The 27,795-nt window shown below is 32.9% G+C and overlaps 3 protein-coding genes and 2 non-coding genes across 8 annotated transcripts; 4 read left to right on the top strand and 1 right to left on the bottom strand.

The window, feature by feature from the left end:
• The first annotated feature begins 18 nt into the window (after positions 1-18).
• LOC106717300 (serine/threonine-protein kinase prp4) lies at positions 19-5,900 on the top strand. 4 transcript variants are annotated; one of them, XM_014511130.2, is made up of 10 exons: positions 19-118; positions 1,476-1,522; positions 1,711-2,827; positions 2,961-3,098; positions 3,188-3,481; positions 3,646-3,734; positions 4,203-4,349; positions 4,502-4,770; positions 5,057-5,433; positions 5,654-5,900. In XM_014511130.2, the coding sequence occupies exons 2-10, from the start codon at positions 1,512-1,514 to the stop codon at positions 5,858-5,860; spliced, it is 2,649 nt and encodes an 882-aa protein (XP_014366616.2). In that variant the 5' UTR covers positions 19-118; positions 1,476-1,511; the 3' UTR covers positions 5,861-5,900. The 4 variants fall into 4 exon arrangements, with proteins under 4 accessions (XP_014366616.2, XP_045541949.1, XP_014366615.2 ...); XM_045685993.1 differs by having other exon boundaries at positions 2,958-3,098; XM_014511129.2 differs by having other exon boundaries at positions 1,711-2,839.
• Positions 5,901-8,101: 2,201 nt separating this feature from the next.
• LOC106717194 (succinate dehydrogenase assembly factor 3, mitochondrial) lies at positions 8,102-9,400 on the top strand. The gene is made up of 3 exons (XM_014510930.2): positions 8,102-8,216; positions 8,458-8,643; positions 9,076-9,400. Exons 2-3 carry the CDS (start codon positions 8,467-8,469, stop codon positions 9,244-9,246), a joined length of 348 nt encoding a protein of 115 aa, XP_014366416.1. The 5' UTR covers positions 8,102-8,216; positions 8,458-8,466; the 3' UTR covers positions 9,247-9,400.
• Positions 9,401-11,376: 1,976 nt separating this feature from the next.
• On the bottom strand, positions 11,377-19,800 carry LOC106716997 (neural cell adhesion molecule 1-B). Its single transcript, XM_045686233.1, has 13 exons — positions 19,751-19,800; positions 18,867-19,020; positions 17,004-17,176; positions 16,768-16,881; positions 16,277-16,477; positions 15,834-15,988; positions 15,369-15,513; positions 14,990-15,141; positions 14,594-14,807; positions 14,131-14,346; positions 13,843-14,004; positions 13,571-13,662; positions 11,377-11,535 (listed from the first exon to the last, which is right to left on the bottom strand). The coding sequence occupies exons 1-13, from the start codon at positions 19,791-19,793 to the stop codon at positions 11,428-11,430; spliced, it is 1,929 nt and encodes a 642-aa protein (XP_045542189.1). The 5' UTR covers positions 19,794-19,800; the 3' UTR covers positions 11,377-11,427.
• Positions 19,801-23,404: 3,604 nt separating this feature from the next.
• Trnat-ugu lies at positions 23,405-23,476 on the top strand. Its single transcript has one exon. It is a non-coding gene; the product is annotated as a tRNA-Thr (tRNA).
• Positions 23,477-23,749: 273 nt separating this feature from the next.
• Trnat-cgu lies at positions 23,750-23,821 on the top strand. Its single transcript has one exon. It is a non-coding gene; the product is annotated as a tRNA-Thr (tRNA).
• The last annotated feature ends 3,974 nt before the right edge of the window (positions 23,822-27,795 follow it).

The following is a 27,795-nucleotide window of genomic DNA, read 5'->3' as shown; positions in this document are numbered from 1 at the left end:
CAGTTTTGTGCGGTCCTTTGACTCGTTTAAGGTTATTCGTGGTTATTATTCACCTAACCTGATAACTGTTAATTATTACGTTTACGTTAAAAAGCTACATCTCTAATCTCCAGAATAGGTAATGTCATATTAAGTAATTTACTTTTTATACATTTGTTTTTGTATAAACTAACTTGGTTTCATTTGTATTTACTGTATTTGAAGAAAGATTAATAAAATATTTCATATTGTTTAATCGATTGTAAGTTATTTAGTTATGTTTTGTTTACTTCGCGGTTAAATCGTACCTCACGCACTCTTGAAAATTACTTTATACTTCCTTGGTTTTGTTTAGCTTGCATTTTGTACTACAATTATATGTCTAATTCCTTTTAACACTGAACAACAAATACAAATTGTGCATTACATATAGACATATGACTCTTTTATTGTTACGCTATTAACTTACAGTAATGAAGCATGCTTTACTGTCTGAATTTGGTTGTTCGTATGTACGGATTGTTAGTCAAATAACCTGAAACAACTGAATTTAATTTATAATTTCCCTGATCTGTGTTCAAAGTAAGTGATCGTAGTTCTTAAAAATACTCTAGTTATTATTTATTAAACTAATAGCTAAATTCGGGCATTACGAAAATTTGATACAAATACTAAACTGCAATTATGAATGACATAGATGACAATTTGTATAAACAAGTTTTCATTGTATATTTGCTACAATTTTTTATCATAACCTATATGTTATTCTAAATCAATACCGAAATATTATAAAGAAAGCTTAGGTACATATTATACTTAAAATGCGTAAATTCATTGCATTATGCATTGTTGGTATGAAACAAATAAAATAACTAAGTTTTGTTTTTAAGGTGATGTTGATAACTTAATTCACAGATTAACTCACATTACCTATGATATTAGCAATCCATTTGCTATTGCACTTCACTATTTCACAATTTCTTACGGTGAACAACAACATTGTGATGCAACCTGCACATATCTGAGAAGAAATTCAATGATATGTGTGAAGGAAATCAACCCGCACAGGGCCAGCGTGGTTGACTAGCTAACCCTAAACTAGGGTAGGCTCCAAGCTCTTTGTGAGGACATATAGTGAACTGATGATGATGGTTTCACAATTTTTACAAAATTTTTTCGCCAATTAATGTTGTACAACCCCACAGACTTATTTAGGTTGCCACATGGGTTCTTTTACTCCAAATGTAGGACTAAATCGGAAAATGTTGCGTCCCCATGATTTTTTATCTTATGGACATAGTAATATTTGATTTAGCAATATATCTAATTGAAACATCAAAAATGCATAGTAGTGATGTATGACTCTATGAGTACTTTTATACATTTCAACTAGTCGTAATTCTAATCAAGTCTTACTTTGAGTGCTTAGACAAAGTCACATTTCTTAGGAAATTTGTTAAATATGAACTTAATATTATAATTTATGTTTATTGCAGGTTAAGAAACTTACTGATAATTACCTTCTTCTATAAATGGATAAAGAGTAAGTATTGCATCATTTGATCATGATTATAATTACATATATTTTAATAGTGATAAATTATTTATTTGCTGAATCAAATCTATGCTAAGTACAGTTACAGTTTATATCCAGAGTACAGTTTAGTTTACAGTACTTGAAATATAGGTTTTATAATTTTAAATAAAGTCTGTAATATACAATTTTTTTAGGGAATCTAATGATGTTGAAGTGTCAGAAAATGAAGATTTGACAAGAAAAAGAAAGAAGAGTAAAAAACATAAGAAAAGAAGGAAAGCATCTGTTAATGATGATGACATATCCGCTAAGAAAAGGAAGAAATCAAAGAAAGAAAAAAATAAAAGTCCGAAGCCAGAAAGTGAAACTTCCCTGTCCGATGTGGAAGAATTAATAACTAAATCACAGCATCGGATATCTAACAAAAAATCATCACATTCCTCACCTGTTACGGAGAAAGAACCAATAAAAAATAAAACATCAAAGGCAAAGAATGGAGACGCAGAATCACATAAAAATTCTAAAAAGAAAGCTAATTCAAAATCGAATAAATATGATGGATTGGAAACAATTTCATCAAATTCTGGAACGGAAAATTATCAAGAAGATTGTGCCAGTCCTGAATTAGCTTTAATTGAAGATGACTTAAATCTTGAAGAATTAATGAAACAAAAAGAACTTTTGCAAGCTCGTTTAGTTGCCTACTATTCAGATAAAAGTGAAGATGGGGAATGTAAGGATAAAGTTGGTTTAGGAGCAACAAATAATAAAGTTATCTGCATAAATGAAGAAAGCTGCACACCAACACTTGAGAAGATGCCAAAAGACCGTGATCATGATACAAAACTGACTACAAAGCACAAGTCAAGTAAAGATCATTCTTCGGAAAGGAAATCAGATAAACACTCATACAAGTACCTTAAGGAAGATCTAAGAGATGTCATAAAAAGAGAAAAAAAAGTCGAAAGAAGAACTGAAGAATGGAAAGACGCTAAAGATCAACGAATGCGTAAAGAGATGGAACGTTATACACCCACATACAGAGAAAGAGAACGAGAGCGTGAAAGAAAACGCGAAAGAGAAAGAGAAGCAGATCGAGAAAGAGAACGGGAGAAGGAACGAGATCGCGAAAGAATGCGACGGTCATTGGCACATAAAAAGAAGGAAAGAGATAGAAGTAGCCGTCGTTCAAGAGAGAGATATTCACCAGCCGGTCGACGGGATCGACGATCAGATTATCGTAGATCCCGCAGTCGGGATAACAGAGCGCGTTCAAGAGATTCCAAATTAGATTATAGAGATAGACATAGGGTAGGTTATAAGGTAACTCAAATTATTTGAAATATTTAAATTATATTTGCAATAACATTATTTCTAACCTTAAGAAGTATTTATTATAAGTAGTGTTCTAATTCAGTAAAATGTACGTTTTTAATTCTAGCAGTCTTCGCATGAAGCTACACAAACTATTGTTAGTTCAAGTGATGAAGAACTTAATATATCTGTTAAAACTGACGAAGAGGAAGAAACTGAAGAACAAATAATAGAGCGAAGGAGAAAACAACGGGAACAGCTAATGAAGGTATTAGAACAATCATTAACCTAGTAATTTTTTTATTTAAATTATTGCATGTAATTTTTGAATAAACAGTTATTTATTCTCAATTATAGCGATTGGGTGGAAGAGATAATAGTCTGAGTGGCAAACTTACACCACCACTAACGGAAATTAAACGAAAGACACCACCAAAAGAAGATTCAACAGTTGTTAGTGTTCCCAAAGAAAATGAAGTTGTGGTCACTCCAGAGCCAGCCAAAAGTGATGTAAACACAGATGCTAAAGCACAAGAGAATGAGGACGGAAATAATTCAGATAATGATAAAACGGGAACTTCTTCAGCGGATGAAAAGAAAAGTAAAGGTTGGGATATGTTTGCCGATCAAGACAACTTCCATAGTTTTGATGTAAGTGGTTTTTAAGTAAAAAATCTAGATTTACATCTTCATCAGGTAAATTATTCGATAGGGATAGGATAGAAATTGTGGCATAGTTCTTGTTAAATAAGAAATAAAGGAGACGAATATTTATAATTTAATGTCAGATATTCAGTGATAACATTTTTTCACAGACTCCCACCAATAGAGAAACAAATAATAAAAATACCATAGAGAATCCATCTCTCAATGATAATTGGGATGATGCAGAAGGTTACTACAGGTATGTTAAAATTATTTTATATTTATCAATGAGCACTTTAGTATATTGAACTGTAATATTATATGAATATGACTTTAAAAAGTTTTAGCCAGAGATACTCAACATTTATGACACTCTGACGTTTACTTCTTACTAATTTTATAAATGCAAATGTTTGTATGGATGGATGGATATTTGTTAGAAGGTATCTGCTGCATGGCTCAATAGATCTCGATGAAATTTGGCGTAGATATAGAACATAGTCTGGGAGATGCTACTAATTAAGTTTGTTTTTTAAATCTATATCTAGTAAAATTATATTTCACAGTTTAAAATGAGACAAACTCAAAGTATTTTTATACAAGATGTCACAATAGTCACATATCCTCATAAATCATCACACTCCTTAAAAGGACTAAAGTCTGGTAGTGTAAGTTAATAGACTTATTAACACATAAAATTTGTGTACATATTTATGTTTTGTTTCAGAGTCCGTATAGGTGAGACCCTCGACAATAGATATTCCGTATATGGGTACACGGGTCAAGGAGTGTTCTCCAACGTCGTACGCGCTAGAGATTTGATCCGAGGCAGCACTGATGTAGCTGTCAAAATAATAAGAAATAATGAAATAATGTAAGTTGTAGAATTACTTATGTTTACATTGCTTGGAAAAAAAGCTTATGTTTCATTTGTTCTGTTTTGTTTTTTTCTAATGTCTTAAATATGTATGTATGTATAATGTAATAATATAATTTATGTTTAGAATTTCGTTTTGTATTTTACAGGCATAAAACTGGATTGAGAGAATTAGAAATGTTAAAGAAATTAAATGATGCAGACCCCGAAGACAAGTACCACTGTCTTCGATTGTTCCGACATTTTTTCCACAAACGACATCTATGTATGGTGTTGGAGCCCTTGGCTATGAACCTGAGGGAAGTTTTAAAGAAATATGGTAAAAACAGCGGCATTCATATCAAAGCTGTAAGAAGTTATACTCAACAAATATTACTAGCTTTGAAATTGTTAAAGAAAACTAAAATTTTGCATGCAGGTGAGTTTAATTCAATAATAATTCAATTTATTGCTCATAATGTATAACTTAAGTTGTTAAAGTAAGTTGTTGTTTTGACCTGTCATGGACATTTGGTGATTTATTTTTTATATCTAGCTCGAATATTTGTGACAATCGCCTTAAAAATTAAAACCCTTGATTGTGTTTAGGGCACTAACCTCTAGCATCATCATAACATTGTAGCAAAGTTTTAACAAAACCTGTCCATTATAGAAATGTATACAGTGAACATAACTTAATGACCATTATTATTTTTTAATTCCAGATATTAAGCCCGATAATATTTTAGTAAATGACACTAAACTAGTTTTAAAACTATGTGACTTTGGTGCAGCATCACATATCACTGATAACGAAATAACACCATATCTAGTCTCAAGATTCTACAGAGCGCCTGAGATCATATTAGGGGTACCTTATGATTATGGCATAGACATGTGGTCCACCGCCTGCACAATATATGAGCTATCTACAGGTAGAATAATGTTCAGCGGTAAATCTAATAATGAAATGCTCAAATACTTTATGGATTTAAAAGGGAAGATTCCAAACAAAATTGCTAAGAAGGGTCAATTTAAGGATCAACATTTTGATGCAAATTGCAACTTTTTGTATCATGAACTGGATAAAATTACAGAAAGGGTAAGTTTTTTTGTCAAAAAGTTTAATTGAATAAGTCAAGGTAATAAAAGATTTTGTCATTCAAAAATCATGAAAAGGCGCATTACTAAAAGTTTTCAGAATAAAGTAAAGTTTATATGCTTCTGCGTTACTTATTTCATCAAAGGTTATTCAGTATAAGGTGTAAAAATGTATAATACTGATTACATTGAATATTTAGATAATTTTTTTTTTATTAAAGGAAAAAGTGGTGATAATGTCGAGTATCAAGCCAACTAGAGATTTGCAGTTGGAATTAGCGCCACCACACCATCGACTACCACCAGCGGAGGCGAAAAAAATAGCTCAATTAAAGGATCTCCTCGAAAGGATGCTTATGCTTGATCCTACAAAACGAGCATCTGTTAACCATTGCCTCACCCATCCATTTATACAAGAGAAAATTTAAATTTCCACTCATTTACCTACTTTAAAATATTTGTCAATGGGTCAAATATAATAAGTGAATAAATGTAATATTGTACTGTATTTTTAATTATCTATGGAACGAAATGAAACATTCAATAACATTATGTGTATTGTGTTGTGGCGTGTGCATGTTTCATTAATAATAATAACTATCTATGGGACAAATCAAATTTTAAATAATTTGATATTATATTGTGACAAGTACATATTTCATTAACATATTATTCTACTGGGGCTATAGTAATATTTTGTTACTAACATCTTAAATTAAATAATAATATTTGTTGTATGTTTTGAGCGAATGCATCAGTTTTGATACATATTTTCAGTTTTCCACATGTGTATTATATTTCTTGCAATTCATCTTTAGTTGATCCACTAAAAATCTCTTCATCCAAATAACAATGTCCACTGGTTATTTATTCCATTTTTTTTTTCATAGAATAAATATAGTTCATTAGTACTTAAAGAATTTGAAAACAGTTATAAATTTTGTGAAAAGATTGATATGCCTTGATTTTGTTCATTATGTCATCTGTATGTGATGTAATAAATCAATGTGTAATAACTAATAATTAATTAAATAATAAATAGATTTATACAACTTTGTGCATGTTTATATACCCATATCCTTGCTATCATGGTTTATGTTGCAATACTAAAGTCTAAATAATTACAATTATGTCAGATTAGGACTGTATTATGTGGACTTCCCCATTTCTCTTTTATACGAAATATTCCTTTATAACCCCGATCACATTGACATACGAAAACGAATCATAACCGTAATTATAACAATACTAGCGGTCACCCGCGGCCAAAATTTCAAATAGATGTTTTTAAGTGCCAAATTCACCATGTTCCGTTAAGCCGTTCTAGAAGTATCTTGGAATAATCATTCATGCATCCACCTAAACATTGATTTACAATATTAGTAAGATGGGTGTTTCCCGTTGGGTCGAGACATCATTCTGCTCCACTGGATATTTTTCCCATTGGGCCGATTGATTCCAAACTCCAAAGATTAAAAAAAATCCCAATGTCAGATTGATATTATGGTTGATCGTTAGGTAATGGTTGGGGGGGATCGAACAGTTTTATGACTTTTTAATAGCCTTTAAAGTTACACAAGGATGTTAGGATTTTTTAGAGGATTTTTACATTGGCAGGCTACAAGTTTTAAGGTTTACCAGTGAGGAAAAATTTTCTAACTTCTTCCGAAAGTCGTCCATGTTGCAATTCCAAGCAATTGATTTTTAACATCTGACTTGAGTTCTTGAAGAAAAATATTCGAATTTCTTACTATTTAAATTGATACATCCAAATCCATTAATAAATTAACCTAGATGTTTTAACATCTTGTGTGAGATATTTCTGGAATTTTAAAATTATGAAAATGGCAATATTAAACCGTGCAGGCAGCCGCGGCTCCAACGAGGGCCAAAGTTTGACGCTGTCAATATGACATTGTTAGTTTACATATTCGCCGACTCGCCGATTGCAGAAAGTGGGTATGTTCCGATATACACTGCGAGCACTGCACAGTGCTATCACTGTAGAAAAATTCGTTCCGTTATGGACTGCCAGTAAACTGCCGCAGTACCCAAGGGAAATATATGACGTCATAAATCGCCGCCATATTCTACTGTGAGCACTGGCGTTTTCGAGGTAAGGTACTCGCAGTACTTTGATCACGTGATCAGTCAAAACCACCCGAGTGCCTGACATCTTATAAACAAAGCTACAGTTTAATCAGAAAATGTTAAAATTCTGTAATTAGTTTGGATTAATAAATAAAACAATGGAAGGATTGCAAAAATTAACCATATTAGACTGTGTTGATAATGAAAAACATATTCTTTTTTATGAAAAAGTACTTATTTTTATTACATTATAAATTCAATTTATAATTAATATTAATTAAAATATTTTTAATTTGACAGTACTCCAAAACAGTTTTTTTTAATGTACTAGAAAACTTGAATACACTCATTTGAATGTCGCGTCAAAAACTGCGGCCGACAATATACGAGATTGCGTTCCGTTTTAAATCGTAACCAGTATAACTGGCTATAAAGGAACGGCTTCACAGTATACTGAATTGACGTCACACTCTACAGTGGTCGCAGTGCATATCGGAACACACCCAGTGACATATGTTGTGAATACCAAGAAAAAAAGTGACATATGTCAAATTAAATATCAAAATAAATCTAAGTTAGGCTAAATTCCTATGGATTTTAACTTTTTGATGTTTACATAATCGAGAATTTTTTTTAACAAACTTGAAAGAGCAGTAACACTTTCAGATGCTCAAATTGTGTTGCAGTATTTAGGTAAAACAGTCATTTAATAAAACAACCTCCGTAGATATAACAGTGGTAACGAAACATCTGATCTGTTTGTGAAGTAGATTATTGCCTGAGATCTTTTCCCGTTTAAAAAAATACCATGATTTTATTGCGGATCTCACCTTCATTTAGTATTCTTTAAAAGTTTAGTAACAGACCATGTTCCCGTACCTAACTGTCCAAATAAACTTAAATGTTATTAAATCAAAGTTGTTTTTATATTCAGTTTAAAACCATGTTTCCTGCTGATCATGTATTTAAAGTTCGTCGACTCTACAAACTTATTCTCCGGGTCCATCGTGGAATGCCAGCAGAGTTGCGGGTCCTGGGTGATAATTATGCACGTGATGAATTTAAACGACATAAAAACTGCAACCCTGCCGAAGCTAGAATTTTCCTCAATGAATGGACAGTGGGTAGAACACTATTGTTATTGCCTTCTAAGATTTTATTGTATTTAAAAACAGAGAAATAAATTATGGTAGTTCCTAATTAATTTTGGCTAATCATGTAAAGTTAGTCCTGTGTTGGTAACAATAAGATTCAGATACACTGAAGGTCCATCTACAGGGTGAGTTATGACTAGGTAGGAATCAAAATAAGTTTATGCTGAACACCATACTAACAATATGCAAAAGTTGCTGAATTATAATATTTTCTCAAGAATGTCCCAATGATTTTGTGCTAGTATAATTCAGGAACTGATAATGTCGGTATCTAATTAATTATCAAAGAAGTTGTTTGCTGCTTTTAGTAAATATCTAGTATTATATGCATATTGAAACTTTCTATATTTTAATAAGAATAGAAATGTAATATTAAGTTTTATAATTTTTTTTTTTAGGATTATGCCATAAGCCTAGCTCAACAGATGAAACCACTGCAACAGGCTAAAAAAAAAGCTGTAGGAAAATACCTTGACCCAAAGATGCTCGACTTTATGACTGAAGATCAACTTATTCAATTGTATGAACTACACCAAGCTACATTGTCAGATTCAAAGAAACCCAACTAGCTTGCGTCAGGCTGATTATTATACTTTTAGAGACAGTATTGTACATATAGTTGAAAGAAGTTAAATCTGAATATTACTTGTTTGAAAATGTTAATTAAAAAAGTAAAAACCTTACATAAGCAAATTTGATTCAAGATTGATTATTATTATTGACTATCACATGTAACTTATCCAAAATATAATGAATTCTAAGTCACATTAAATGATTATTATGAAATATTAGAATAGATTGTTTTAAATAAAATATAATACAATAATATTTGCCATAGATTTATTACAATATAAAGAAGAAAAAAAAACAGGTTAATTAAGTGATATATAAGTTTTGTTTAATAATAAAAATTAAATAGTTTTCTGTACAATTTGACTATGAATTATAATATTAAGAAAGTATTTCATAATCATGCATTTCCACTGCAGAAATATTGCAAATAATCACTTGACGATTTTCTGTGCAAATGAAAGAGGCAATAATATATCTTTGAAACTTTTTTCTGCAGTGAATACCGTTTTATTGTGTTGTAAACCAAAAGTAGTTTTGTCTAACTCATTAATAAAAATAGATATCAATTATTACTAAGGATTAAATATTTATTGTAATTCTATATGCAGTTTTGTTTTATACTTTATTATATCGTCTGTTAAAATGTAGTTTTATAAAAAGTACATTTTAAATTACTTCAATCATATTTTTTTACATCAAAAGGTGGTAAACCAGCGTACGGCTACAGGAATTCACCGAAATAACGAAGCGACCGCTGCCCATAGACATCCGCAAATGCAGATACGTTGCCTACCTTTCATCAACGGAGAAGGGGACGCACAGAAAGAGACTATTTGCCCTTCCTATGCGTCCCCTCTTCCTTTCCTAATAAGTAAAGGGTGGGAAGGGTAAGGACTAAAATTGAAACGAGGAATTGCTTCCACTTCAGATCTGTCTTCTGTGTGGTCGTGGTATTTCGGCGATCGATCCAATGTAATTATTTTGCTTAGCGAAATTCAATTTAAATGACAGTAAAAATCACGAGTCGCAAGTATAGAGACAAAATAAAACATCATTAAATACTTAAGTTTTACTCAAATATAATTAATACAAATTACATATACATGTTTCTAATGTTGTATGACGTTTGGTATTAGCTATAAATTACTAAAACAATTATTGGGTGGGTTTTATTATAAATCATCTCACTAATATTATAAATGCGAAAGTTTAGATGGCTAGATGTTTGTCTGAAGGTATCTCTGGAACGGCTCAACGGATCTTGATGAAATTTGGCACAGATGTAGAACATAGTCTGATGAACACATGGATATTTTTTCATTCCACGCGAACGGAGTCGCGAGCGACAGCTAGTAATGTTGTAATTGACACTGTCTGTATATTTTGGTATTAATAAAAATTGTGAGTGCCCTATGTATTCTTTCCAGACTATGTTTTACATCTGTACCAAATTTAATCGAGATCCGTTGAACCGCTTTGCAGATACCTTCTAACAAACATTCATAAATCCATCCATCCAAACATTCGCATTTATAATATTATTAAGATAGTTTTTACTTTTTATTAACCCGCGTAGTTACAATTTATGGATTTATAATAATAGTTCAAAAATATCTTGAATTAGTTAAGTATTTTTAACTAATATTTCTTTTACTGGTCGAGTATTATTTTTTACAATGCTTTACACTTGTTCTATTTTGTTTTTTTATTAGAAAATAAAATGCTTTGGGTATTTAAATAAAATAAATTTTTACATTTTACAATGTGCATGGGATTTCTTTGCACTAAATTATACTACACGATATTTTGATTATAACTTATACTTAGGAGTATAATAATTAATTGTGTCTAAAAATTTCATTTCACTTTATTAATGGCAGTACTAGCATAAAAGCCAAAAAGCCTGGCTTGCTTTAAAATTGTAGTATACAAGTATATAGATACTTGTATACTAGAATTTTATATGAAATACTTCCAAAGATGTCTGATGTTTTGACATTTATCGAATATCTCTAGGTTTGCTCCTACGCAAAAACCAGTGCATGTTACTAATATTTGCTAACATTACTAGTTTCACTAGATTTAGCAAGAAGCGTGTTTAATTCCTTGTGTCCGAGCGATATACACACATGGTTCAAGTTACTAATTTCAATATAAACTTTGTGTAGTGTTCCAATTTAAACGAAGTAAGAGTGCTGACTTGCGGGACACGTATCTTGTGGTGGTAATCGTGAGCCACATCCAACTAATACCCGACAAGATGGCACTGGCGATGATGCGTATTGCTGTAAATAAAACATATACCCTTAATTATAAACGAAAATGAATATTTCATAAAAAGTATAACCATCACACATCGACGTAAACTACTGCGCCTTGAAGACTCGAAATCTACGTGCCATACTACTAACTAGGTTACTTTTTTGTCACCTGTAAAATGCCGTTCCGTGCTCTGGTAAAGTGTGAAAAAAGTTGTTCTTCCGTGTACACACCTTGCGGAAGGTCATGGAAAGCTGTTCTTATGAGAATATCCCACGGACATTCATTACCATTAAGATCGGTGGCCTGAAAAGGCCATCATGATACTACTTTCGCTTAATCATGAATACCCACAGGTGGGCACAGTTAATCGAAAAGTTAACTTCGTTAATCGTTAATTCGTTAATTAAAAAATTAACTTCGTTAATCGTTAAAGCGTTAAATTCTCGAAAATTTAACGCAAGTTAAAGTTAATCGTTAACAGTTAACCATACCAAAATTGTACATACTAATTTCACACTTTTGTGGCGACACTTGTTTAAAATAGTAATTTGACTATTTATTCTATAACACATTAGTATTAGAGACAAGAGACAGAGAAGAGACATAGTATTAGAGCATTATAGTATATTTCATTACGAGTGCGGAAAGCCTGTCATTGCAAAGAGTTCCGACAAATGTCTACCCGAGCCGAGACGCAGCCGAAGGTGAGGGTTGACAGTTGAAACAAGTTCTAATGACAGTTCCGCACGTTCACTGAACAACTATTTTTAATACAGTTGCGAAAAAATGAAGCAATTTAATAGAATAATAAAAACACAATAAACTCAACTAACTGTTGTGTTGTAACAAATGTTTGAAAAATGGCGCCAACCGTAAAAGAATACAAACAGAGATTTTTTTTTGTTTTATTCACCCATTCTGGGTAGGCAAAGGGAACTATGCCCAAACGGCCAAGTTTTCAGTAGATTATTTTTATTTATATGAAATGAAATTTAATGAGATCAAATAAAATGAAACCTAACCTAATTCATTGAATAAAATCATTAAATCTGACATTGTAACAAATTAGGAGCTTCTTTTTAGCAATATTTGCATGAATCATAAAAACTTCAATGATTTATTTTTGTAAAAACTTCGTGGTTGGTTTTTTCTTTTTAATGGACATTATTTTGACAGTTGGGAAAGAGATCGCACGAGTTTGGAAAAGCTAAAGAAAAAGCACGAGTAAAAAAATGTTTTAATACAGTTGCTCAAAAAGGGATTGGAGGGTATTGTAGGGACGAAGAGCGTTCGGAATGTGGGCTATTACATACTCTTGCTTTTATATACTCGTTATGATATATACTATTTCGAACCTTCTTTTGATTTTGTCCTGTTGGTCACGTCTTTCCCGGACGCTCTGATGCATCACAATTGCACGCGAATTTCACATATATCAATTATCAACTCGTTCGTTCACCATTCGAGTCGCCGCCAGTCGCTCAACATAGTTGAACCTACGAGCGTGGCGTGGCACGTAATTTAAACAAAATGACAGCACGTCTCCAAGTTTCTAATTTAACGATTAACGGACTTTTATTAACGGAAGTTGAGTTTAACGGAAGTTAACAAAGCGTTAACACTTTTTGAAGTTAACTTAAAAGTTAATCCGTTAAGCAAAATGTTAACTTCGTTAATTAACGATTAACGGATTAACGAGTTAATGCCCAGCTCTGTGAATACCGATATGTGATGTAATGAATGATGAACTATGATTAATGGTGAAATGTGGTGAAGTTTGTTAAAAATGTCTCTCCAAGAGTTTCCTGTACAAGGGTCTAAATTTATCTTTGACTGGTACCAATGTGTCTATAACATTCAAATTGATGAACAGGTATTATCGCATTTTTTCGCTGTCTTCTTAAATATTGGGCGGTGTAAAAATGGCGACTGGCATCTGAACATTAACTTAATCATACGACTTAGTTCAGCGTTGAATATCTGTAGGGTGATGAATAATAATGATGATGACTAGGAGTAGTGAAGCTTCAGTAGCTATCTTCGGCAGCGAGTACTTACGTTTTGGCAAGCGGCTAATTGGTTGACTGTAATATTAGTCGTACGGAGTAGTCGTTCTTCACGTTCGAAATCTGGTTCACGGTGGAATACACCTTAAATTTATAAGAAAAAAAATATATTTCTCAAGGCATTTTACAATAAATAGAGAAAAAGCAAACATTCACTGACATTAAAAACTTATCGTTACTTTAGATTAATAAAATTGTTAATGTCGTTTAATATCTCTGTGTTGGTAAATGTTTATAATAATAAAGAATAACTTTATTTCTTACCGTCAGAACGGAGAACCAGGTCGGGACTCTCCGAGTCTTCCTGTTTACACCTCATCCGTAAGCAGACGCCAACTATGGCGATGATTACAATGATAGTTAACAACCCCGCCAGTGCTTGCAACCACTGCCCTTTCAGTGTAACTGTAGGATGTTCTGTTATAGCTTAAAATAAAAGTTTGTTTTAAATTCAAACTAAAACATGAGGAAAAAATCACAATCTAATAACATATGATATTAAAATCATGCTTGTTAATTGTTAATGTTGTATAATTGATAATTTTTAAGTACCTGAGGCATTTAACGTTGAGGCAGCCTGAAGGTACATAGTTTTAGATGAACTCCTTCCTCTATTGTTGCTTGCGTATAGTATAGCAGTCAAGTTGTTGTCTTCCTCCACATCAGACAAGTGGAAATGGCCAGCCGAATTGGAGACGTTGTGTAATAGTCCTCCTTCGCTGCCGAATAGTTCTAAATGGATGATTTGAGGCCGACCTCCATCCCATCCTAAAATTAATCGTAGCATCATTAATTCATATTTGGTGAAATTATTAGTATACAATCTTATGTAATGGGCGTCAAAGAAGAAGCGGTGAAGAGTAACGATTTTAATGGTGCTAGATAACAATCTGTCTTGAATGCATTAAATTATTTCTTTCTTTCTAGCACTTACACTGCTGTATTTTGACGCATACTATGATTCTTGCCCCATATTCTGTAGAAAAAAAACTTCTAAATACATACAAGAACTTACCTTTTTGACATTCAACACGTACAGTGTGGGGATATGAACGTAGTATACTACAGTCCGGGGATTGAGGCGGCCCTCCAGATGTTATCGAATAAGTGCACGGTTTCTTTTGTTCTCCAAAACTGTTTGTAGCTCGACAATAAAGCAGTCCGAAATCTCCGTCTCGAGGTAGCCATGTTAAAGTTGAAGAGTAACGATGATGATGTCCTGGTACTTTCTGTTAACAATAGGAAGATGGTATCTAAATGAAGAAAGAATATGAAAATTTATTTATCCTTATTGATAAAAAAAATTGTAGAAATTTAATATATTTGAAACACTTTCTAAACAGCTTGGTGCAACAAACGTACTTCTGTTTTTTAACCAGAATTTTAAGAATAAATATTTTGCATAACTTACTTTGACGCTGGTGTATAAAGTTTTAGAATCAGCGAAAGTCCAGCTGAATTGAATAGGTTCTGGCGAAGCCTCGACGATGCACGTCAAAGTCTCCGCTTCTCGTTGGACAGCGCCCACTGTCTCTTCGCGAGATGTTAAGCACAACGGTCGATCTAAGCATAATATACGTTATATAATATGTAATGGTAATAATCTTATTGTCAATAAACAAGTACATAAAGTAATAGCGTGGTATAAAAAATAAATTAAATTAGAATTAGGAAATGTGAAAAAATAAAAAACGAAGACATTGATGTCAAAACGAAAATGAACTAAGAACATTAAAAAAAAATCAATACTGGAAAGGTATCTCTAAGTATGCATAATATCGTTCACCCACATCCAACATTCAGAGTGACATCGTCTTCGAACACTTCATCAGGCAAATGGGAATTGTGAGCTCTGCACACTAGCTTGCGTTTGTTGTCTCTCAGCGACGGCGCCAAAGTAAGCGAGGACACAGTGTAGTTGCCGTCATGTAACTCCTGCAGCAATGAGTACAGAATGGAAACCATGCAATCAAATTTATATTCCAATTACATATAATTCAAGCTTTACCATAATTGAAATTGTCACTGTCTGCCTGGAGTTCAGATGTCAATATTTTGCGTTACTCGTATGTATCAGTTACGTCTACAACATTGAAACAATCTCTGGACTAACCTAATGAACGGATCATGAAGAGCAAATCTAATAAAGCTAAATTCGATTCGAATTCTTGCCGGGTTCAGTCAATTGTTGTTTTTTTTTAATGACTAAGTAGTTACTTTTCTTTTGTTTTAAACTCACTTTGGAAACAGCTTACCTTGTGTACACTGGGTCTGAGCAGATTATCTCCTAGATGCCAAGTGATCGATGGAGGTGGCACACAACCTACCACCACGCAGTCGACTACTCGGGGTTGCCCCGCCTCGAAGTTAAAGTTGTGGTTCAAACGGATCTCTACACTAATGGGCGGCACTGTAACAGATAATGTATAAAAAATTCTTATTCATTAGAAAATATACACTTTTGTTTCAGAGACCAAAATTCCCGTTTAAAACACATTGTTATCTCTGTTTATATGTTATATACAGAGTCAGAAACCAATGGTCTTTAATTCTTCCGACTGGTCGTGGAGAGTGTTCTTACATGCAGATGACTCATATAAGAACAGCTTTTTCACCAGCGCCAAGACCGACATATCATCATGACCTTTCAATACATTTGAAAAGTTAAGCTGCCAGCTGAAGAAGCACTGGAACTTACAGTACATCCTAATAACGACACTGGCAGTGAGTGCTTCGGTAACGTCAGCGTTCTGCGCAAGGCATTCGTAATGCGCATCGAGCTCGCTGCGCGTCGCATTGCTCACGAGCACCTCCGCCCGCAGCACGCCCGGCCGCGCCTCGTGCGCACGCTCGATCACCACGCCGTTACGACGCCAGTATACCAGTGTGTCCGGTTGTTCTGGCAATTTTATCATTATCAATATTATTTAGGCGAAACCTTTAGCAAAGTCTGACTGCAAAGGAAGTCCGAACAAAATATGAAGCAGAAAAAAATGGGAAATGATTATGATGACCAGATGATAATATCAGTTGAAGTAATTCAAAAGCATATTATAACCTATAAGTAACCTAATAGGGTGCTAACAAAAGAAATATGTGATGCATGTTTTGAAATCGAATTAAATGTGTAATGTCTGGTAATAAATAGAATAGTGTTTCTGGTAAGAAATAGAAAACGTCTTGACTTACCGTCATCAACCTCACAGACGAGTGTTAGATCAGACCCTAGACTGAGGGGGCCGACGTATCCCTGTTTGATTAGAACTCCTGAGTTGCTGTATACTCTTGGCATGCCTGGACTCTCTGTAGAAAAACATTAAAGGTTTTATAACATAAAAAAAAATTATAAACAAATAAAATTCCTATCATCAGTCCCGGGTTGAGAAGGCCCTGCACACGTGTAGTACAGAATTGAGTATACGCACCAACCAGTCTCACGTCGATGACATAGTCCTGAGAAGGTGAAGCCTGGTAATGCACTCGACATCTGTAAATGCCTGCATCTTGGTCAGACACCCGCTTGAGCAAGAGTGAGGTGTCATCGTGACACGAGCCGGATTCACAGGACGTTCCGAAAATACGGTCCTGGTTTAGTGACCTGAAAAGGGGGCTTAAGTGAAAATGAAAATTTTTAACTGAAACTAAAAAATAATAATTTTAGTCTGACAGAATGAAAGTAAATAGAACGCTAAGGAAATTTACATAGAACAAGAAAAACAAATGATGGTACACGCAATACACCGCTACGATCTTATAAGAGTCATTATAGGAGAGAAGGAATGTCAATAATCATAAGTAAATGCAGGTATTAGATTGGTTTATATTAATCTTCACAATGATATACCTACATTGTTCTTTTTCTACAAGCACCACAATCATAAAACTTTCAAAGCGTTTACAGTGCCCTTGTACCAAATTAACCTTAAACTGAAAGCTGACCAATTGTTAATGAGATGCAAGGGTTGTACGGCTTGACCTTACGATCTTGCCAATATAAATGGTGGGTGGAACGATTTACAAGGGGTGGATAAATTGTCACCTAATTGTCACCCATTACCTTCGCCGTGAAGCGACATGCACTATCGATTTATCGGTTTCAAACAACGATGCTTACCGTAATACTCTGATGACATTTTAAAACATTTTTAAAACATTGTAATAAAAATCAGTCTTGGTTATTTTACAAAAATATTAATGTAATATGATGAAAAAATGGTTAACACTGTCTTGTTCTTGCATTCAAAGAAGCTTAGAATATCCTATGAATTTAGAGATGTCTTAAGAACAATTTACAGACTAAGATCCTAAGCAAATTTTGTTAAATCTTTAATCATCAAATATTTTTTTAACAAAATTACTAGCTGACCCGCGACTCAGTCCGCGCGCAGTTAAAAAAACTTAATAGGGGTATGAAAAATAGATAGTAGCCGATTCTCAGACCTACTGCATACGCATATAAAAATCGGTAAAGCCGTTTCGGAGGAGTACGGTAACTAACATTGTGTCATGGAAATTTTATATATAAGACTGTGTATATGTATTTAACACGTTTGTGTATATGTGTATTTAACACGTTTGAAACTTAAAAAAATCTTAAAATGAATAAAATTATTTGTAAGCTTTTCCATATGCGTCTCTAAACAATTATTCAAATTGTGACAAAAATGAAGGAAATTAGGACGTAAGGAGGAGGACGTAAGGGTTTTTATGTAAACCGTTTTTAATGTCACTTCTTCAACTATGGCTTTTTTTGATAGTTTTTTAGATTACCAAGAATTTGCAAAGCGTGCTGGATCTAGTTAAAGTTATTAAGATTGATAAAATATATTTGATTTCTATCAAGCAGTAGCTGTCAACACTCAACTACGATATGTAATGGGAAAATGAACACCTTTGCCACCTTGACGAGATACATTAATACTATACGAGTAATATAAGTGAAGACCTTTGTGCATAGTAAATAGAACATTAGAGTTAGTTTTCACTCGTGTTATTAATACATAGTGTATGTAGTAGTATTTGTTTTGTCAAGGGGAATGTAAGGGATAAAAATATGTATTTATGTAAGAGTCATTGCAGTGGAAACCCACCGTTAGACCTATTTAACATCTACCCAAATCTCTTTTACTATATTAGGATTTAACAATTTAAATTTTTAGTGTACTTTGTCAAAAACAAAACACTTAAATTATGATTATTTACGATGGATTTAATTTTTATTTTAAAATTTATAACAATGGACTTCTCTTATAGTTTGCTTTACTTGGGATTTCTCTTATAGTGCTCACCTGCTCCCAGAATTTTCGTTGGGGAAACGATATAGAAAATCTCTGTCATTTTTCAGCCAAAGCACATAGGAATCAGGTCCGTCTAGAAATACTTTTCCTTGGCCACACGGTAGCCTCGCGTCTCTCCCACGCACCGCCCTTAACACCACCACATCTGGAACGTAATTATCGTTTGTTTCCTTACTGTAATTATATTTAAATACCACTAATAAAACCGACTCGTGAATATTAAATAAATCACGCTATATTGAGAATATTTCAAAAACATCAAATTAAAACTAGACCAGTAAGTTAATATTTAATTTATGTAGTGGCAGAGATAGTTAAATATTTTCTCGCGAAAAAAGTTGTCCTCCGACTAGTCGGGAAAAAAAGTTTTTGTATCAATTAAATTTATACTAAAGCATTATTCTGAGGTACGAGTATATTTTATTTTATACTAGATTTTTGCGCGGAATTTAAGTTAACTCGACGAATAAGTAGAAGAAGTATACTATGTTCTATATCTGTACCAAAGTTCAATAAGTTAACCGCTGCAGAATTATGGAGTAAATATATATTAAAAAAACGAACGTATCCCGCTGGTACCGAGTACCTGTCTCCCGAGATTCTGTCCTGAATTAAAAAAAAACACTTAATAAGTAGCCTATATGTTCTTCCAGATGTATGTATGACATATGTGTGAAATTTCATCAAGATCCATTGAGTCGCTCCGGAGGTATCTTCAAACAAATCCATCCATCACATTTATATAATATTAGAAAGATTTACCCAGATCCATGACGCATACTCGCTCCTTGTAATAAATATTCATGCAAACATGCGCATTTATAATTTGAAAAAGTAACAAAAAGTAAGAAATGAAAATTGTTTTGTAAACTTACCCGCTTCTAAAGAAAACGCCCCAACAAACCAAATACTACACATGAAAACCCTCATGAATATCATCGTGAACTGCAACAAAAACAAAAATAAAATGAAGTATATCATTTAGTATGATTTCTACGATCATATCTTTGACAACAACAACTGTGAATCATACACAAACAATTTAATAAAGAATTGTACGCACAGCATATTAACTTTAAAATAAACGCCAGCATAAAATGATCTCCCGTCCACTAAGCTCAACTTCCCTTGTAATCCAATTAGTAAAGCGCCAGGAGGGCGTTGGGGTTCAAGTTACAGCGGAGCTAAAGAAGTGCATTTGTACACGCAACCTCCCTTATTTTGGGGTGAGTCATATTTTGTTTTGCCTCAGTAAAGGGAAACTGAGCTAATGTTAGAGAACACTTAAAAACTTTTAGCGCCTTCCGAGTACTTTTACTAAGTCCAATTAACAAGTAAAAACTATTTCTTCTTTCTTTTTATTCAATAAAAAGGCCATCATTTATGCGTTACGATATAATTAACAAAAGATTTGGACACAAATTATTTTAAAGCGATAAAATTGGAAGATAACGTGTTTGCAAATATGTATTTTATAAATAAGAACAGAGCGCGGCTTCACAATTTCTCTAATCCGACGGATACAGTTAATTTAAAAAAAAATATGAATAAACTAGAATCCATAATATGATCTGAGAATCGAATTATCGAATTAATAAAAATATATAAATAACATCAGATAAAATAAAATAACTAAATAACGCGTTTGTATGTGTAATGAAAATTGTACAAATTTAAAAGAAAATGACTAAGATAAATATTTTAACTTAACACAACTGTAAAAATGACAATTTAGTTAATGTATAAAAATAAAAATTAGTTTAACTTTTATAGAATTAATTTTAAGAATTAATATTAATTTAATTTCTAAACAAATCTTAACTATATTAATTAAAAATCGCACAGCTCAGACCAAAATAAGAAAAGTTTTCCAAAAGCTCCCTTTTTATTTAATATCAGTTATCTTATTTAATATAAAAAAATTAAAAACAATTGAAATAATGTTTCGTATTACTATATTAAAAAAAAAATTAATTATAAAATGTACAGTATTATTAATCTCACCTTTTATCACGAACCAAATTATTTTAAAATAATTTCATTCAAAATGTTATCATAGTGCACCACGAGTGAACTCGCCGAAAGATTACTTTCAAATAAACTTTTTACCTATGCTGCTTTGCTTTAACGTCAGGTAACATAGGCTTCAGTTTCATTAGTATGGAGACCGAATATTTTTTTAATATTTTTCATTAAAAATATATTATTCTGAATAGTAACTATTTAAGTTTTACTATAATAATAAGTTTAGTTACTTTAAAATCTGATCTTTACGAATAAATATTACTAATATTATAAATGCGAATGTTCGGATGGATGGATGGATGGATGTTTGTTACAAGGTGTCTCCAGAACGGCTGCATGGATCTCAATGAAATTTGGTATAGATTTAGAACACAGTCTAGGAGAACACAACACTGGTTACAAATTGAGTTTTTTCTAAATTCGGACGGAGTTTCGGGCCACACCTAGTAAATTACTATTTTGATTTTCGGCAGAAAATATTAATTAAAATACTATTTAGCAAATCAAATTCGGAATTTGGCACTCCAAATTCAAATTTCTTATAATCGAACTTGGACATGTTGAACAGTCGAACTATACAGTTAAATTGACGTGTGTAGGCAAAACTGAGAACTGTACTTTTTAATTGACAGTTAATTTGCCTACACACGTCAGTATCAACTATACAGTTTGATAGATGTAGAACATAGTCTAAAAGAACACGTAAGCTACTAATTAAGTTTATTTTTAATTGCGCGTGGATGGAGTCACCGGCAGCAGCTAGTAAATGATAATTATAACGTATGTCCATTCGGTTTCAAAATAGTCCTATTCTATATTTTTTTAGCTACGCGTAAACTTAGGGTTCATATTTATTTCACTACCGTATGACACCAAGTCACCGTCATATTCGTATCCTAATGAACTTAAAATACTACCGAATAAAATATTGTTTACCAAAGCAACTTTAATGACGTAATACCTTTAAATTGGTACAACCCTGTGATATGAAGCGTCCATAACAGATGGTCTCTGATTAGTAACCAAAGTAATGAAAGAGTGGTTCGAATTATGTTGGTTATGTATGTTGGGGGCGTTTTCTGGTTACCCTTCGGTCGCATATCGTCAGTTCATTAAAACCCTTTTCATTAGATGTGCATTCGTGCAATTACAATTAAAAGTTCTTGTTGGACAATTTTTCTGAAAGTTCGTTAGCTACCGGGGCGATGGGTCTGACATTTGTGGGTTTACGTGTTTTGACAAAAGGTGATTTTGGACTTTAATGTTATATTATGCTTAGTCCCTTAAACTTATCTTGCCTTTTGAGACGCTGTAATATTGGACACTTCAGTCAGAAAATATAAGTACTTAGCGTAGAAAACATCGCATATTAAACAATAGCTTTTCATATTTTACATTTATTACGATTAAAAAAAACATATTTAGATTATTTTCTTGTATACATTTCAGTTATCTCTAAAACATTATTATTTCCAACATTATTCTATGACAAAAACGAATTTTAATTGTAGCGTTATCTTTAAAGTTTTGCATGTACATTAAGCTAAATGCCTACCATTATGACATATTAATTAAGAAAACCTTCGAATTATCTTTGTACTTTGACATCCAATATGGGACGGGACTACTTTTAGAAATTAATTCTGCACGCACTCTAACAAGATGATAAGAGCGTTCTACGAGACCGATATAAAAGAGTTGTCAGAGATGTGCCAAGACTGGGCCAAATAAAGTAGGTATATGTATAGAATGCTCAAACAAACCCCTTTACCATGAGAGCTCTATATTATAAGAATCAAAAGTGCTTAGAACAAAACACAATATACATGTGGGTACTTACAGTATAATGGCTTTTGAGTAGGGTCAGTAAAACAAGTACATCTCGAGATTTAATCAGAAACTACGTCTTTTCATATTCCGGAAATATTTGATGGTTATTGAACAATTTGAATTCAATGAAATATTAAATATACCCACAACTTACGCCTGTATCTCAGAGGGGCAGGCAGAAATCACGGACCTCCACTTGGTATGGCCCTCACATATGTGCGGATTGCATCACGATGTTTTCCTTCACCGTACAATCGTCGGATTAATTTACATATGAAAATCGAAAGCCGAAAAACACATTACATGTGTTTTTCATTACATTTTTCATTACATGTACATGACGGGATTCGAACCCAGGACCTGCAGATTGCTAGTCAATACAATAACATCAAAATACATCAAAGAGTTAAAATTAATCGACATGTTATTTATTACAAGTGAGTATTATATAGGGTATTTTTAAGTCGATATTTTAATTGGTATTATTGCATTATATTTAATAAAATTTAATTTAAGATTTGTGACAATGAAAGCGTTGATTCCTAATTTACAAAACTACGTACATTACGTTTTAGTGCAAACCGTCTGTTTTTGTAAGTAATTACAAGATTTATAAGCTTAAATAAGTAATAAAAGCTATCAATCATATCCCATTTTGTACTAAAGCTATCGAAGCCTCCTTAGCTCAGCGGCAGAGCACTGGTCTTGTAAACCAGGGGTCGTGAGTTCAAACCTCACAGGGGGCATCAATATTATTTTTCATGCTAATCTAAGTTATTTTCTTTTAGATGTAAATTATGTTATTCTTATTATTTAATCATAATTAAACAATTAAAAACTACGTTAATGAAATCCGTCCTTTACAATACAACCACAAACATTTATTATTTGGTTTACAGTCAAAATTAAAGAAAATACAAGGGAAACTTAACTATAGGGATATTTCAGTGTTTATATAATTGTATTGATCTGTAAAAGTTAGAAGAATCTATTTCTAGTATTTAGATAGCGCGAGTAAGGCCTTCTTAGCTCAGTGGTAGAGCACTGGTCTCGTAAACCAGGGGTCGTGAGTTCAAACCTCACAGGGGGCACGTGCTTTTTTGCCCACAGTGCCTTATATAGATAACTTTTGTCTGAAAGTGAAAATTCTATCTTTAATTTCTATTGATTTTTAAACCGCTCTTTCCTTTGAGATTGATATCCACTCTTCCAGGGCGTTTCACTTCAAAGTTGAAGTTGAAAAGTAACTTAGATCGATAGCACCTTCTGTTTAATATAAAAGCTGGGGCAAAACCTTTGTAAAATAATAAGTCAATACAACACAGCATATGAAATATAGTTTTAGTTAGTTATTTGATAGTTTTAAAAAAATACTATTTATAGCTTATTTGCAAATAACGAAGTGACCTGCGCAAATGTTCCCGATAGTATCGATCCCAGGGCAAATAGCGAGCTTCTATAGGAGGTAGTAATAGCGCTCGCCCACAACTTTGTCAGCGCGAAATTTTAAAAAATCAGCTATTGTTACTCCCACACTCATAAGCTACCATCCAATAAAAGATAATCCTTTTTTAATTACTCCAGCCGTTTTGTATATTACCCGGATCAAACTCCAATTTGCGGACAGATAGACAAGACTTTTCAAAATTGGAATTTCTTTACAAGCAACGCAAATAAATCGTGGTTATAAGATATAATGTTCTTAACAAAATATGGGCACAGGCTTGGAATAAACGATTTTTTTACTAGCTGTCGCCTGCGACTCCGTCGGCGCGGGATTAAAAAAAAAACGTAATTAGTAGCCTATGTAATCGTTCAGATTATGTTCTACATCTATGCCAAATTAGAGAGATCCATCGATGGAGCCATTCTGGAGATACCTTGTGTCATCCATCCATCATTCACATTTATAACATTAGTATCTTAATAATGACATCTGTTTGTCTCACCAGTAATTTCAGAGAAAAGGATTTAAAATTCTCTTTAATTTATTAAATGTTACTTTTTTGCTTAATGTTTGAATCATATCATTATCAAAAAAGCTTAAACGTATTTTTGAGTCTGTATACATGTAAAGAGCCATATAAACATGCCGCATGTATGTATCTTGTTTGTATTACTTTATTACATCTGTAATTGATGAACTGGACCCTTGAGATATAGCGTGACCTGTTGTTGTTGTGTCGTTTATTCACAGATAAAAATGGATGTGGGTTCATCGCGAGATGCGTTCCGTAAATACTTTTGACACACCGTGTGGCATAAAGCTGTACCATTGCAGCACCTAACCTTCAAAGCACCATCCGTGTGGTATCTCGCTAAAGGTGGTGTCAGTGGCGCGTCGCGCACCGACTCGCGTTGTGTGGTCGCTACCATAAAAACGTTAGTTACCATCCACAGTATCATGCACTTTGGAATCCGGCCTTAAAGTTTAAACGTGAGTAGTTTTCAATTTGGTATAAACGCAAAAGGTATTTTACGGTTATAAAAATATTCCTTAGACAAAAGCACTACAAATAAATAACTTTTGTAGTTCGTCATTAATTATTCTTCTTTTGTTTTCATGGACCTTCACCTTTCTTTTATTCATAGACAAAAATGTATAAAACATAGACACTGATTAAGGAACATATAGCCTGGCGGTAGTTCGTGTATTCATAGGTTTGCATATTTTGCGTTATATTTACTTTTTTGTAAAGTTCTGTACGCATTACGCACTATTCATGTACCCAGACTTGCTCTCTTAGACGTGTTATGATTGTTTAAAAGGGCGTGAGACGCTTCGCACACCTGATTACCCTGCCCTGGCCTTTAAACTTTTTCGTTTCTCATGTACACATGCAGTTTATTTACTTTTTACCGTAAGGGGGTTTGCTTTGAAGCTGACTCTGTATGTGTATGCATATTATCTGACTATTTTTTATTAAAATTTTAATTAATCCGCTGTTTTAACGACAGAGTAAAAGACGCACATAATATCGTGCCAAATGAACATCGAAAACTAATTCTAAAAATATTCGGTTGCGGATGAGAATGATCGAATCTTACTAATATAAATGAGAATGTTTGAATTTATGGATGGATGGATGGATGTTTAATGGTAGGTATCTCACGGTTCAACGGAACTCGATAAAATTTGTCATAGATGTAGAACATAGTCTAGAACACATTGGCTAATAATTAAGTTTTTTTGTTTCCGCGCCGTATGAGTCGCAGGTGACAACTAGTAAAACATATGTTAACAGCAATAAGAATTAAGAGTTTAATATTATTAGTTACTAATATTATTCATATAAAATCACATTTTTTTATAATAAGAGATTAATTAAAATTAAAAGCTGTTCCAAAATCTAGATTTGCTAGCATGTCTGGGTATAAATCGAATGGTGGGAATCAAATCGCATGTGGTTGGATGTCCATACACATTGTCATTGGGCCATTGATGCTTCAAATTGCATTTGACCAACACAAAAAAGTTTAGCAAAATATTTAAATGAATGTTTTGTTTTTTATTTTATATAAAAGAAGGGAGCAAATGACTATCGGTTCGCCATCTATTAGTTGATCCGATGCCCATGGACATCCGCAATACCGGAGGAACCGCGGATTGATTGTGATGCATTATGATTGCGAATCTTGAAGGCAAGTCATAACTGTTGTAAATACCGCTGAAGACGGAGTATTCTATAGGTAGCTGTAATCTTGTAGTTATGCTCTTTTTTGTTCAACATTTGTATCATTTAATTTTCATAAAGTTATATTGCTAATTACGAAGATTACCTATAAAGTGAGAAACTATACCCTACGCTCATAAAGCATGCTATTGTGGGACAAGCTGTGAGTCAGGGGTGCGTTATCAAGGGGTAACTTGGATGAGTCATACACGTGAATCACTCTCTATTTGCATTTAGAACCAGCCTAGAGTCTAATAATCGTTTAGTTATTTACAGTAACAATTGTATTAAACTGTTTACGAAGCTTTGCGTAAACTGTTTATAAACGTAACTGTTTCTTCTTTATAAATAATTCTTCATACATGTATATTTTGTGGAAAAAAAAATAAGTAGTAAAGTGTAAAAATTAAATTATTCCTAGTTATGATGGTAATAATCAATTTGATTTTTCAATAAGTTATGCAATAACTGTCGTAGCCCAGGTAACGCTGCTGCAGAATCCACCACCGTACATTTTGCGAGAAATTTTTCGTTCCAACTTGTTTACAGTAAAATACAGGGTTAATTTTTGAGTATCAAGAAAAAAGGAACTTAAGTAGAATACTTCTATGATTTTAAATGTATGGTCGTTATTTTTATCTTACTCATCTATATATATAAAAGAAAGTCGTGTTAGTTACACTATTTATAACTCAAGAACGGCTGAATCGATTTGACTGAAAATTGGTGGGCAGGTAGCTTAGAACCAGGAAACGGACATAGGATAATTTTTACCCCGTTTTCTATTTTTTATTCCGCGCGGACAGAGTCGCGGGTAAAAGGTAGTCAATGATAAAGTTTTTGTTGATATACAAATTTAAATTAAAAAACTGTAAAAAAATAGACAATACTTTTCATTTTATCAATGAAAATGGTTAAGCCGTAGCGCACAATATCATATTTTTTGCAATCGACCAAAAAGTAGTTTTTTTGGTCTATGTTTTTTTTTTTATTTCTTAAACATGATCAGTACCGGCAATAGGTAACGCTATGTATATTTTCGGGTAATTAAAGAAATACCATGTACTTGAGGACGGCGAAAAAAAATACAACATAAATTTTTAATCAAAACATTTAATTTTCAGCTTGGAAAACAAAACAAGTATTACAAAAAAAAAAACTCATTAGGAAAATGCATCACATACACGGGTCACAATCCCGTTCTAGTAAAGAATGTCTAAACATCAACAAACAGCATTTACTACAGTTCTATAATGTGTGGCGAAATGTCGCCTTGTACATTTCAATCATTTAATATTTCTTTTCTGACAAAAGCGAATTCTACAAAGTCTAATATCAAATAATTAGTTGTACTGACTTCTTAAAAATACATCACAAACTTAGTACAAGGT

This window comes from Papilio machaon, chromosome Z (assembly GCF_912999745.1).
Source record: "Papilio machaon chromosome Z, ilPapMach1.1, whole genome shotgun sequence".
Lineage (NCBI taxonomy): Eukaryota > Metazoa > Arthropoda > Insecta > Lepidoptera > Papilionidae > Papilio > Papilio machaon.
The sequence above is the reverse complement of the archived record's forward strand: the minus strand, read 5'-3'. Positions and strand labels throughout refer to the sequence as shown.

Excerpts from the sequence above, each read along its gene's own strand:
- LOC106717300 (XM_014511127.2), top strand. Across the intron at positions 2,840-2,957 it reads GACATAGGGTAGGTTATAAG|CAGTCTTCGCATGAAGCTAC; the intron begins GTAACTCAAATT and ends TTTTAATTCTAG. Across the intron at positions 4,350-4,501 it reads ATAAGAAATAATGAAATAAT|GCATAAAACTGGATTGAGAG; the intron begins GTAAGTTGTAGA and ends TGTATTTTACAG.
- LOC106717194 (XM_014510930.2), top strand. The coding sequence starts at position 8,467 with ATGTTTCCTGCTGATCATGTATTTAAAGTTCGTCGACTCTACAAACTT. Across the intron at positions 8,644-9,075 it reads TTTTCCTCAATGAATGGACA|GATTATGCCATAAGCCTAGC; the intron begins GTGGGTAGAACA and ends TTTTTTTTTTAG.
- LOC106716997 (XM_045686233.1), bottom strand. The coding sequence starts at position 19,793 with ATGTGTAGTATTTGGTTTGTTGGGGCGTTTTCTTTAGAAGCGG. Across the intron at positions 16,478-16,767 it reads CGTCTGTGAGGTTGATGACG|AACAACCGGACACACTGGTA; the intron begins GTAAGTCAAGAC and ends TAAAATTGCCAG. Across the intron at positions 14,808-14,989 it reads CTTTATACACCAGCGTCAAA|AAAGTACCAGGACATCATCA; the intron begins GTAAGTTATGCA and ends TATTGTTAACAG.